At 35.1% G+C, this 13,861-nt stretch overlaps 1 protein-coding gene across 5 annotated transcripts in view; it reads right to left on the bottom strand.

Annotated features, from left to right (window-relative positions):
- The window catches only part of DMD (dystrophin), a 2,041,544-nt gene that overhangs the window by 365,609 nt on the left and 1,662,074 nt on the right, over positions 1 to 13,861 (bottom strand). For all 5 annotated transcript variants that reach the window (XM_087871305.1, XM_087871306.1, XM_087871307.1 and 2 more), the window contains one exon: positions 4,961 to 5,107. In XM_087871305.1, coding sequence (XP_087727431.1) covers positions 4,961 to 5,107 — 147 coding nt within the window. The remainder of the gene's footprint in view (positions 1 to 4,960; positions 5,108 to 13,861) is intronic.

Genomic DNA, 13,861 nt, shown 5'->3' with positions numbered 1-13,861 from the left:
GCAAAGAGCTACACAAAACTGCTGATTTCTACCAATCAACACAGCACAATCTGCAGCACAGAAATCCTGGCAACTGTAAGTGGGGTTATTTCCACTTTAAAAAAGACAAATCAAATGATATAGCTTCCTTCCAAGGTCTAGCAACACAAAACATCCCTAAAACACTTTCTGATTACAGATTCACCTACACCACCTCTTCCTCGTTGGCCAAGTGGAATATTAGAAGAATCCAGCATTAGAGGCTGCTTATTTTCTTATGAACATGAATATGTTTGTCTGCATGCATGCATTTCAGCTTCTCCTTACAAAATTATATCTATGGCACTACTGGTGATTTGTTGCAAGTGTAATTGGTACAGATCTTGTGACTGATTTATATGTGGGTTTCATTTCCAGATTAATTCCCTGCTAAATTTGTTAGCTGCCTCTGTATCTCTGTTCTTCTATAGTCCATTGCCTTAGAGCTCTCAAGGGATGTTAATTTTTATTCTATTTTATTAGTTCCTCTTGGAGTATTTTTAGATTTAGGGTTCTCTAAAAAATTTGTTTTCTTCTGCTGCTTGTGGCAGGTAGGCCCTAGGTCTGATGGTTATGGGACACAAGTTTTGTGATCAATTACTCTGCCATCTCAAGCATATCTTGGATGTGCTTTAAGCCATTTTAAACACATTATTCCTCCTAATCTTCCAGTCTCTATGTTTGGGGTTTTTTTTTAGGTCACATGGTTTTTACCATATTTTTATCTATCATATTTAATTATGTTTACTCAGAAGTCTTTTTCATTCTTTATTCATCCTTTGTATTAATAGTAATGGCTTATGATTGATTACTTAGTAACCATTTGAAGTTATGACAGACTTTCCCCAGTTCACTTATGACCTAGATTAAAATTTCTAACAGATAACCCCTTCCTACAATCACATGATCATATTTTAGGTGCTTGGCAACTGGCCTACATTTATGGCTATTTGTGACATCCCACAGTCATGTGATCCTGATTTGCAAGGTTTTGCAGGAAAATGGCGTTTACTGTGGTGGCGCAGTGGTTAGAAGTAGTGCAGTAGTGCAGGCTACTTTTGCTGACTGCTGGCTGCAGTGCTTAAATAGACTGCTTAAGGATAAATCAAGATATAACCTATGCTTAAGAAATGTGATTATGTTGTAACAGAAATCAATTGTAACTCTTTGGCTTATTTCTACTTTGCAAAATTCTCTGAAGGAATATTTAAAGTTATGGGCAATAGGACTAGTTCCTTGTAGGCAAATTATCCCAACTTTAGGTCTTTCAATGTTTAAGTAATGCTCTTTGCTTAAAAAAAGGATACTGCATATCTGATATCTGATAATTTGTATTTTTATAGTGTTTTGCTGTTATTGTATACATATTGTATATAACAGCCCTGGTGGCACAGTGGTTAAGATGCATTATTGCAGGCAAACTCTGCCCATAGCCTGGAGTTTGATCCTGATGAGGCACAAAGATGATTCAGCCTTCCATCCTTCTGAAGTCAGTAAAATGAGGATCTAGATTGTTGGGGAAATATGCAAATAATGCTTCTATACTGTAAACCACCCAGAGAGTGCTGTAAAGTGTTGTATAAGCCTAAATACTATACTATTATCATGTTGCATTGTTTTATACTTTTAACATTGTAAGTCTCTCAGAACCACCTTGTGGTTGAGTTGGATGGCAAATAAATTTAATAATAATAAATAAAATAAAAATATCCATTATGGATAAAAATAAATCTCTTGATAGTGTTATTGTGTGCTATCTGAAAATCATTACACTGAAATAAGAACCTAAGTTCTAAAAAATATAGTTTGCAAAAATATAGTTTGCAAAAAATTGTTTCAGGTTTGTATATTATATCCTCTCTGAATCAACAAAAATAGGGGTTGCAAAAATTATAAATGCATCAAGAAATTTAATTGTTAATAATATCTGGAGAACCAGCAAAATGAAATGCTTTTTTTACATAAATATATACACTTAAGGAATTAATTGCACTAGAAGCAGATTATTAACTGACGTCACTTCTCATTCAAATAACTAACTTGTCCCACTGATTTCATGTCTTTAATCCATAATCATAGAAGCCAGCAATTGTTCTTTTAATATAGAACTTATTATTTGATTCTCACAAACAAGTTCATTTAATATGATGACAACAGTTACCTGTATGAAATTTCCAGTAGAGAGACAGTAGAATTTTGTGTGCCAGATATCAAGAATGCCATTTTTAGGCTAATAATATTTTACACTTGATTAATTTGTCTAATAAAATATTGTATTATATGGAGTTTTGTTCTGAAAATAGAAGTTTCTTTGTTAGTAGATTATTTTTTTCTCTACAGGATTAATGTTGTTGGATGTTGTGTAGGATTCCTACTGATGAAAGGAATAAAGAAGAATTATGTGCAATATAGCCAAGAAGTGCTCTATAAAAGTTAAGTGATGGGAAGACTATACTGTATTAATCACATAAGGTTTGCAATTTTTTTCTGTCCTCCTGAAAGTTGTAAGGGAATAGTGAAAATAACGCCAGAACAGGTGAGTTGAATTTTCAAAGATACTTTTTTCATTAAAAAAGGTTATATGAAAAAATTTGCTTCAAGTGAAACAAAATAAAACAAAAAACCCACCTGGTCCTATCATAGGAAAGGATTTTTTTAAAGCATTCAACGGCTGTCTTAAGTTCAGTAAGCTTGAAGGCAGTTTTTAAAAACATACCATTGTGGGAGAGAGGGGTATTCTAAGAACCCTTAGGGCCATAAATGAAATACAGTAGGATGATAATTGTACTCCTTAGATTTAAGTGAATGAAATAAGTTTGCATGTACAGGCATGCCTAATTTCTTGATTTGTCTGATAAGTAACTTGGCTTGCACTGATAATAATTTGAATAATTGTAGAAGGACTAATGGTAAAATATACTTTCAATTTGTAATTTGCATTTACAATGAATAAGAATGCCTTGCTGGTTTCTTCTTAAGTACCCTGAAGCCTTTGCCTTGAGACTTTTTCATTACTTATCAGCTCAATATTCTCTGATGGCACTAAATCCTCCTGAATTTTTATAATAAAGTTATAAATCACTATTGTCAAAACTTTGGGAGAATGATGTACACATTGCGACAGGTGTGACAAGCTCTATAGAGTTCAGGTTATCTTAAAAAATATGAAATGAAAGGTAGCCATAAACAAATCTGTAATAAGGGTAATCAGTAATGCTCTATTTTCCTTAATTGTTTGGGTGTCAATAGGAGGGATAGTTATACTAATAATGCTAATAGCATCCTTTCTTGTAAAAGAATATTCTTTCAAAGTCAGTATTGAGTGAATCATTGCTTTTTGTACTATTTCTTGCTTGAGGGCTTCAGCAGGGCTTGTATAAGAGAAGTCTATTTCAGATCAGATTCATTGCTGGGTTGTTGCAGCCTAGAAATTGGGGATAACTGGTTCTTTAGCACAAATTGTAAGCAGTGGTCATCTAGCTTTTTAATTACACACCTCTCTTCTGCCCTTGCCAGAACTAGTCCATAGAATAAGTAATTCATATATTAATAAATTGAGATTAATAATCTCTTGCTATTATGCCACATAACAGATCAGATTCATACCGTAGAATCTTATAAGATATAGAGTCCACTGTAATTAGTTTAATAATTTCAGAATTAGTAATAATATATAAAGGAGCTTCTAAAGCCAGATTAAAATAAATGGAGATATATCAAATGTCTTTAATACATATATCATGAGATAAATTTAACTAGGGGAGAGAGCTTAATAACTACTTGTGATTTGGCTATTGAATCAACACTAATTGAAATTGACCTCAGAGAAAGTCAAAATAGCTCAAAACTGTGGGCTGCCCAGCACCAAACCCTACACTTTTTTCAAAACAAAACAAAACAAAACCTTTTTCATTTAGATGTTAAAATATCACATTACCAAAGAGACTGACATATAATTATTATTATATAATTAAATATAATGACTATTAATAGAATGAGCAAGAAATCAACATATATTACACCATTTGAGTTTACAAAAATGCGGTTAGAGTAATTTTTAGAGTAAAAATTAGTACAATTTTTAAAAAGTGATAAAATAGTGTGTATGTTCTACTTTACACAAATCAGTAAACCAGTCATAGTGATTATTATAATTTATATCACATAAATGAATTCAGGGTGAAGAGCAGAAAGATCCACTGATTAATCTATTGAATTATAAAGACAAAGAACTACTTAAAAATAAACTTCAATTTCTAATCTTTCCTTAAAGCAACATAGAATTACAACAAACAAATATTTAATTAGAAACTAGAAACTTAAATACTTTTAACAGCCCAAATACAAATAATTAAAACAGAAAAACCTGAAAAAAACTCCCTCCAAAAGAACTTGAAGCGGAAATAAAAAATATAAAGTATTTTTATGTTCAAGAAATTAGAAAAAATATTAGTGCTGTGTGATAATATTAGATTTTTAAAAAAAATATTTTCATTAATAATAGTTCTCATTGCATTAAGTATCTTTCTAAGTTGCTGATCTTTCTTAGTTTGCAATTTGGGAAAAAAGGCCTGTCTTTCTACTCAATCTCTTAAGTGAGTTAGTTTCCATATAGAACCAATTTTCTATGTTTTTTCCTTCCAACTTTCTATGCTTCTTCCAAAATTCTCATCTCATATACTAGCAGGAGTAAAGCTGCAGAGAAATTATATTATCCTGAAAGATTTAATTAGCCTTCAGAAAAACAATTACAGAAGCATACACAGACATCCCACAACTAGAATACTATATAACATTCTCAATGATGCCCAATTTACTAGTGTTACTAAACACTAGTAGGATCTATTTGTTTCTTGCTTTGCTTGAGAGAAAATCAGAACAGATAAAAATATCCAAATCACCACCCTAACAGTATTGATTGTTCTTAAGATGTACATTTTACCTGCAGGAGTTTCCATCTTCCATTCATGTCTTCTAGCCGGTTGAGCATATATGGAGAAAGTGGAATCTCAGATGAGGTAAACTGATGAGCTAAGCCATTAACATTGTTCATGTTCTCTTTAAGAGGTGTAATTTCTCCTTCGTAGACCTGCGTAAAGTAACAATGTAAAGTTAGGATGCTATACATGAAATAAAAAAAAAAACTTTATGTAAAAGAAAACATAAAAAGGGTATTTGGTGCTCTTTGAGCTGGATTCTTGCAGACATTTCATTACCCAAATTAGGTAACATACCCAATGCAAGAAAACAACCCCTCCCAGAGAGCATCAAGAACCCCTCATTTCAACCCTGAGCTACAAATATTCTCCTATATTGAAATCATAAAACCCTATGGTTTTTGCAAATTAGGGTTAGAATACAGAGTCAGTTTTTGGACACAGAATACAAAAAACATTTGTTGTATTCCTCTAGTATTAGCACCAGTACTCTAGTTCAGGGGTCTGCAAACTTAAATACTCAAAGAGCCATTTGGACCCGTTTCCCACAGAAAAGAAAACACCGGGAGCCACAAAACCTGGGTGGGCATGACCAACTCGATGTCACTCACTTCTACCGGTAACATGACCCCCCCCACAGCCATGCCTACCCAGCCAGTCATTAGGGCAGAGAACCAGTTGTTAAAAAACACCAGGAACCACAAAATCCTTTTGACATCTCTCTCTCTCTCTCCTCCCTCCCTCCCTCTCTCCTCCCTCCCCCTCTCTCTGTATCTCTCTGTCTCTGCTCTGGCCATTTCTCCATCCCCTGGCCTCCATCTCAGGCCAGGCAAGGAGTGACTGGGAGGGGAGGGCCATCCAGTGGTGGGATCATCTGACAGGGAGCCACAGCAGAGGGCCCAAAGAGCCGCATGCGGCTCCAGAGCCACAGGTTGCTGACCCTTGCTCTAGTTCATAGCTCCACAAGAACCTCTGGATATTAGCTGTACAATAATTGTTGGAGTTACTTCATTGAGTTAATATATTTTAGTGGAAAGCCAAACAAAAAGCTTTTCAGACATTTAAGAAGCCATCAAAAAGGGAATATTATTATTATTCCATATTATTAAAAGTATTGTAAGAGCTTTGGAAGGCCTTGCAACTCCTTAAACTCCTGCAGATTTTAGGAAGATGCTTGGGAAGGGCAAACAAAGGATCTATAAATGTGTGTGTGTGTGTGTATGTGTTTATGTTGATAGATTATAAAAGCAATTTTATAAGCTGCCATCAACCTTATAAATTAGATCTAAGAAAAAACTAAGAACTAAGTAGACCACAACCTACTTCTTGGTAAACTAGAAAAATGTGGGATAGACAGCATTACCACTAGATGGATTTGTAACTGGCTGACAAACCATAGTCAACAAGAAGTTCTTAATGGTACTATATCACGGGTGTCAAACTCGATCACGTCATGTGACGTATTGTGACGTATCATGACTTTTTTTGCATTTGTGGATCTGGGTGGGCATGGCCTACACATGATGCATCTGGCCCATGACACCCCTATGCTACATCTACATGGAGGGAAGTAAGCAGTGGGGTAGTTATGTCTTAGGGCCAGTACTCTTAAATGACTTAGATGAGGGAATAAAAGGGGAACTCATCAAATTTGCAGATGACACTAAGCTGGCAGGAATAGCCAACATCCCAGAAGACAAACTCAGGATCCAAAAAGATCTTCTTCTCTTTTTTTTTTTGCATTTTTTTTAATTTTTTTAAAACACAGAGACAAACATACAATACATCTTTTCGGAACAGAGCATTGATCTGGTCATAAATTTGCTCAACTTTTTGTTCCATCTTTAACACAATTTTATATATTCTATTTTTGCCATAACATTTATTTCTTAATCTTGGCTCACATATCTCAACTATTACCATCTTATAGTAAACTTACTCATATTAGTTTAATCAAAACGGTTACCTTCTATTAATCCACCTTAAATCTTAATTCAAATAGTACCTCATAATACATTTCACAATTCTTACCATAAATTCTCACTATTAACAATACAGTTAATACAAATTGCAAGCATTCGCAGATGACCTGGATCTTTATTCTTGAAGATCCACTAACATCAATAACTACACTGATAGATTAAATAGGAGAGTTTGGGAAAGTAGCTGGTTTGAAAATCAACAAAGACAAAACGAAGATTCTGATTAAAAATATGTTGGTAAAGCAAAAAGAAGAATTGGTGGATATATCAAAGGTGCAGGTCACAAACAAGGTTAAATATTTGGGGATATATTTGACAGCAAGTTGTAGCACGCTTAAAGAAAATAACTATAATAAACTCAAAAAACAGATAGGGACAGACTTGGCGAAATGGGAAAATTTACAGCTTTCTTTGATTGGAAGGATATCAACTATAAAGATGAATATTTTGCCCAGAATTTTATATTTGTTCCAGACAATTCCAATTAGATTGGGGAAAGACTTCTTTGAAGAATTGAATAAAATGGTGTTAATATATATTTGGCAGGGAAAGAAGGTGAGGATAAGACTAAAGTTGCTACAAGATGCTAGAATGAGAGGGGGTTTTGGCCTACCTAACTGGGAACTTTACTATCAAGTGACAAGTTTGATGTGGATTAAAGAATGGATAACATTAAGGAATACTAGACTATTAAATCTAGAAGGTCATGATTTGTTGATGGGGTGGCATGTTTTTTTGTGGTATAAGGGAATATAAATACAGGGGTATTTTAGGAGACATTATATACGCGAGGCTTTGTTATTGAATTGGGAGAAGATTAAAAAACAACAGTATTTGAAAATTCCAGTCTGGGTATCGACGATTGAAGCTTTTTCATATTCAGTAATATTTAGAAGAGAACAAATCATTAGATATAGTGAATTAATGGATGAAAAGGGTGAACTTAAGTCGAAGCAAGAATTGGAAAAACAAAGTTTTAAGATGGATTGGTTTTCTTATTTGCAAATACGTTCTAGATATGAAGAAGATTCTAAACAAGAAGGTTTTTACAATGTTCTGACTAATTTAGATAAGATATTGACAGGGTCTGATGATTATGTAATTAAAAAATTGTATGGTTATTTATTAGAGGTAAAATTGGAAAAGGAACAAGTTAAAGAGACAATGATAGCATGGGGGAAAATTTTTGGTCACGGGATTGATTTAGAGAAATGGCAAAAATTGTGGTTGCAAAATTATAAAATGACAATGTCTACAGCATATAAGGAGAATTTGTATAAAATGTTTTACAGGTGGCATTTACCCCTGACGAGAATAGCCAGAATGTTCAAGAATAAATCGGAGAAATGTTGGAAATGCCATCAGACTCCAGGATCATATTACCATATATGGTGGACATGCACAGAAGCTAAAAGATATTGGACTAAAATCCACACATGGTTGGAAAAAATGACAAAGAAACACATTGACTTTAAACCAGAGATATTTTTATTAGGGATTTTACCAGAAATATATAACAAAGAACTGAGATATTTAATTGTGAATGTTTTAACAGCGGCTAGAATTGTTTTTGCTAAAAATTGGAAAGGTGAGAAGATACCTACTGAGGAGGAAGTTATTAAGAAAATTATAGATTCTGCTGAGATGAGTAAATTGTCATTTGAAATTAGAGAACAGGAAGATAAACAATACTGTTTGATCTGGGACTTGTTTTATCAATGGCTAGATAATAAAGCATGGAGATGAAATAGGAAATTAATGTAATGATAAAATATATGAAAAGATTTCTTTTGTTAAACAATGGCTAAATGAGTATAACATATAAAACTGTTAATAAGAGAAATTAAATAATTGGTATTTTGGGATAAGGGATTGAGCACAAAAGAATTTTAACTGATCGATACACTGTTTGTAATTGTATTTGAATGGTGGTGATTTTATGTTTTGTTTTTGTTTTAAATAAAAAAAATTCAAAAACAACAACAACAATACAGTTCAAACATGTTTATATTTCTGAATCTTCTTTCAATTTCTAAAACTTCCCTACATTTTGTTATTACTTCATATAATATTCATTAAATCTTTATTTAATTATTACTTCATCAAATTTAAATCTTATCTCTAATCTTAAAAATATACCAATTTAACAATTAAACAAAGTTCTTAATTCAAATAATACAACATAATACAATTCCCAATTATTTCCCTAAATTCTGCCTATTTAACAATACCATTTATATAAAAGCCAATTAAATAAGTCTTATTTAATTAAATCATAATCCTATATCATTTCAATTTTCTTTTCCTTTTTGTTTAGATAAATGTATTGTTGAGAATATTCAAATTATTACAATTGTTATAGGTATTTAAATGATATCCCAATTATTATACCCATCAATTTTTCAAATAATATCATCCAACATCTTAATAAAAATTAATTCATTATGTCCATTAATATCTTTTCTTTTTACATAATCAAATTTTCAAATATTTTAGCTTCAATCCATATTTTAATTCTAACTATCTGTAACATATTCTTCTCTCATTTCTATCTTCCTTACTCTCTTCCCTTTTTTTATTTTTACCCTTTTCTTTCCCCTTTTTTTTCTTTTGTGTTCTAACGTCTTGTGTTCCCCTATTTTGCCCTATCTGTCCCATTGTTTCCCCTCTCTTTTCTCTTTTCCTTATTTTACCATTGTTAATCTCAAAGTAATCATTTTGTGAGCCAAAGTCCTGGACTCTTCTATTTTGCCCTATATTTCCTAGTATTTTCCAACCCTTTTCTCTCTTTTTTGTCATTCCACTGTTAATCCCTGTGTAATCATCTAAGCTTTTTATGTTTTTTCTGTTCCATCTCTCTATCCAGCTTTGTCTCTTCCCATCCTCTTTATTTTTTCCATTGTTAATTTCAATATATCTCCAACAATCTCCTTTTTATTGTTACTGTCCTCATATTCAGTTAATTTTACATAATTAATCTCATTGTCTTTATCTTCTTCTTTGTTTTCAATCTCTGCATCTTGTATCTCTGTCTTTAAGTCCTTGTCAAATTGAACGTGTTCTATCTCAGTTATTAAGTCCTCAGATTTTGATTTTCCATGCAACATTGTCTTCATTTCCCTTATTTCCGTTTTCCAAGTCAAATACATCATTATAATCATCTCTCTGATTTCTTGCTCCATTTTGCTCTTTCCAAATTAGTCTTATTCCAATTTTAAAAGTCTCGTTAAAGATCTCTTTTTCTTTTTTTTCTTCCTTCCAAAGTCAAGCCGTTTGCAAACAGATAAATCCTCCCCCAAAGTTCTTACCACTATTATCTCAAACAAAGTTCAGAATTTTCCAAAACAAAAGTTACAAGTTGCACTGTTCTTTTCCTCCTGAAGATGTCTTTCTCCAATCCACAATTCTTATAAGTAATTTCACATATCCATTTTGTTTCAGTTAACAATTTTACTAGTTTCTTTTCTTCTTCTTCACTTTAAAAATATCCACTCAATCTAGTCCAGTCCCAATTAAGCAATACTTTCTTCTTCTTCTCTCTCTCTTTTTCAATTTACAAAAACACTTCTGTTACACGGGCTTATTTCAATTCTTTTTTATTTGTCTTAACCTTCAAAAAAGAAGAAAAAAGGATCTGCTTATGTTTTCCAATCCTTTTTCCATATTTAGGATTATTTCTTCTAATCTTTAATGTTTTCCAAATAATTTCCTTCCAAAAGTCAATTTTCTTTTCGGGTTTTTATCCCTTTAAATTCTGCTTCCAACCTCCTCTTTTTTTCCCCTGTGCCCTTTAGCCGCCAATTTCTCGCTGGGGTTTTTCCAAATTTAAAAGCTTTTTAGTGCTGTTATTTCATCTGGGTTGGCTGTCACTCACCCAGCTTCAAAACTCCATTCCTTTCACCACTCCTGCTCATTGCTTGGCCCGGTTGCCCCAGCTTCGTGACAGCGACAATGGCTGCCGCCCCCGCTGCCGATTTAGAGAGAAATTCCTCTGATCTTTGAGGAACTTCCCTGTTCCTTTCAGTCTTCCGAGGTGCCTCTCCTTCTTCCCTGTCCCTAAAGAATGGTTCAGGTCCAAAGACCGCTCGACAGCGGTTTGTCAGTCCGGGTTTTCGCGGAGCTCATTGGAGCCCGTTAATTCCCCGACTGTATCGCCGTGACGCTTCCAGTGATCTCCGGATCCAAAAAGAGCTTGACAGACTTGAACAATGGGCCTATCCAACAACATGAAATTTAATGTGGAGAAAAGCAAGGTTTTACTCTTAGGCAGGAAAACCCAAAGGCACAAGTACAGAGTATGCGAAACCTGGCTCAAAAACAGTAACTGTGAGAAGGACCTTGGAGTCCTAGTGGATGATCGCTTAAACATGAGCCAGCAGTGTGCAGCAGCAGCAAAAAATGCAATCCTGGGTTGTATAAACAGAGGCATAGAATCAAGATTACATGAAATATTAGTGCCGCTTTATAAAACCCTAGTAAGACCACACCTGAAATATTGCCACCAATTTTGGTCACCATACTACAAAAAAGATGTTGAGACTTTGAAAAAAGTTCAAAGGAGAGCAACTAAGATGATCAAAGGCCTGGAGATTAAACCATACAAAGGACGGCTGCAGGTTTTGGGTTTGGCTAGTCTAAAAAAAAGAAGAATTAGGGGTGACATGATAGCAGTATTCCAGTATTTCAGGGGCTGCTACAAATAAGAGGGGGCCAACTTATTTTCCAATGCATCAGAAGGCAAGACAAGAAAAAATGGATGGAAACTAATCAAGGAGAGAAGCAATTGGAATTAAGGAGAAACTTCCTAACAGTGAGGACAATTAATCAGTGGAACAGCTTTCCTTCAGAAGTTGCAGGGCTTCATGACTAGAGGTTTTTAAGAAAAGACTGGACAGTCACCGATCTGAAATGGTATAGGGCAGTGATGGCTAACCTTTTTGCCATCGCGTGCCAGGAGGTGGGGTGGGGGGTTTGCACGGATGCGCGCCCACATCCATAATTCTATGCGCCCTACCCCCATGCATGCGCATGTGCCCCCCCGCTCCCGGCACACAATGGCCCGGTAGGCCCGTTTTTCTCTCTCACCTGGCTCCAGAGCCTCTCTATGAGTCTGGGGAGGGTGAAAATGGCCTTCCCCACCACCCCTCAGGCCCTCCGGAGGCAGGAAACAGCCTGTTTCCCTACTTCTGGTGGGCCCAGAAGGCCCAAAAATCAACTTGCGCCAGAGCTAAGCTTGCGTGCCCACTGATATGGCTACATGTGCCACCTGTGGCACGCATGCCATAGGTTCGCCATCATGGGTATAGGGTCTCCTGCTTGAGTAGAGGGTTGGACTAGAAGACCTCCAAGGTCCCTTCCAGCCCTATTCTGATTGAAAAATATTTTTTATTATCTTTCACGTAGAGAAATTTAAAGGCAATGTATTCTGAAAAAGTTTTAAGCTGATTTCTAGATGTGAACAATTAGATTTACTATATTAATTTTCTTCAAGCAGAACAGCTACAACTTTATTTTCTAGTTTTATTTTATTTTCATGGGGAAAATATTTGTTTTTGGACTAGACTTAAAAATCTTAATGAGATTCATTGCTGCTTAACACTAAGGTCTTCAACTGTTGACCAATGTGAAAAATTAAATTAAATTAAGTAAATATGCTTGCAGGATACAAATAACAACTTTTCTTTTTATTGTGTTTTGCGCATTATGAAACATACAATAGTCTGCCTTAAAATCAAAGCTAATTTGTCTGTTAAAAATGTGGAAACACTGCTTTGAGCAATAAGAACATACAAGAGTAGTGCTATCAGAGTTTAGTTTGCTTTAGATGAGAAAGCACATTTATTTAAAAGCAGCTAAAGACAAAGATGGGGCCTTTTCTGGTAGTGGTATCTACCTATTAGACTAACTTCAAGCTTTCATTTGAATTGAATGTCTGTCTAAAAAACATGAGACTGTACTTTATAAGAAACCCATTCAGTGGTGGGATTCAAATTTTTTTACTACTAGTTCTGTGGGCATGGCTTGGTGGGTGTGACTGGGTGGTCATGTGACTGGGTGGGTGTGGCCAACTTGACATCACTCACACCAAGGGGTACCTTGCCCAGCCCCTCCCCTCCCAGCCACTCCTTATCACGCCCGGCCTCAACATATCTATAGTGCTGAAAAAATGTTCACCTTTTTTCGAATTTATTATCTGCATCTCCATACTATAGATGTACTTTCATGACCACTGAAAGGAGGAAATGGCTAACATGCTTTGCCCAAGAGTGTGATAGGCAAGTCACAAAACAGGCTTTTGAGGGGCTGCCACAAAGAAGGAGGGGCAATATATTTTCCAAAGAAGCAGAAGGCAAAAAAAGAAGCAATAGATGGAAACTGAACAAAGAGTGAAGCACCTAAAACTAAGAAGAAACTTCCTGACAGTAAGAACAATTAACCAGTGGAACTACTTGTATCTAGACGTTCTGCATGCTCAATCACTGGAAGTTTTTAAGAAAAGACTCGACAGCCATTTCTCTAAAATAGTATAGGGTTTCCCCCAAAGTCCCTTCTAAGTGCTGTTCTGTTATTCTGATACCTTTCCCAGGCCCTCCACTCAGATTTTGGTATCCTCAGTTTTCCTGCCTGAACAGAGGGTTGGACTAGAAGACCTCAGAAGTCCCTTTCAATTCTGTTATTCCATTATTCCTGAGAAACACACACACACTCAATTTAAGCAAACTCCCTTGTTTTGGAGACTTTAGAATCAGAAGGTACCTTTGAGCAGTGGTGGGCTGCAAATTTTTGAACAACCAGTTCTGTGCCCTAATGACTGGCTGGGTGGGCATGGCTGGGTGGGTGTGGGCAGGGAGCGTGACAGCACTCAGCCTCCTGCGGCACTCTGCCAGTCAAAACGGGGCGCAGGGGTTAATTACAAAATGTGGG

The sequence above is a fragment of the Pantherophis guttatus genome, chromosome 5 (assembly GCF_059756535.1).
Source record: "Pantherophis guttatus breed Tessera chromosome 5, ASM5975653v1, whole genome shotgun sequence".
NCBI lineage: Eukaryota > Metazoa > Chordata > Lepidosauria > Squamata > Colubridae > Pantherophis > Pantherophis guttatus.
This window is presented reverse-complemented; position numbering and strand designations above follow the sequence as displayed.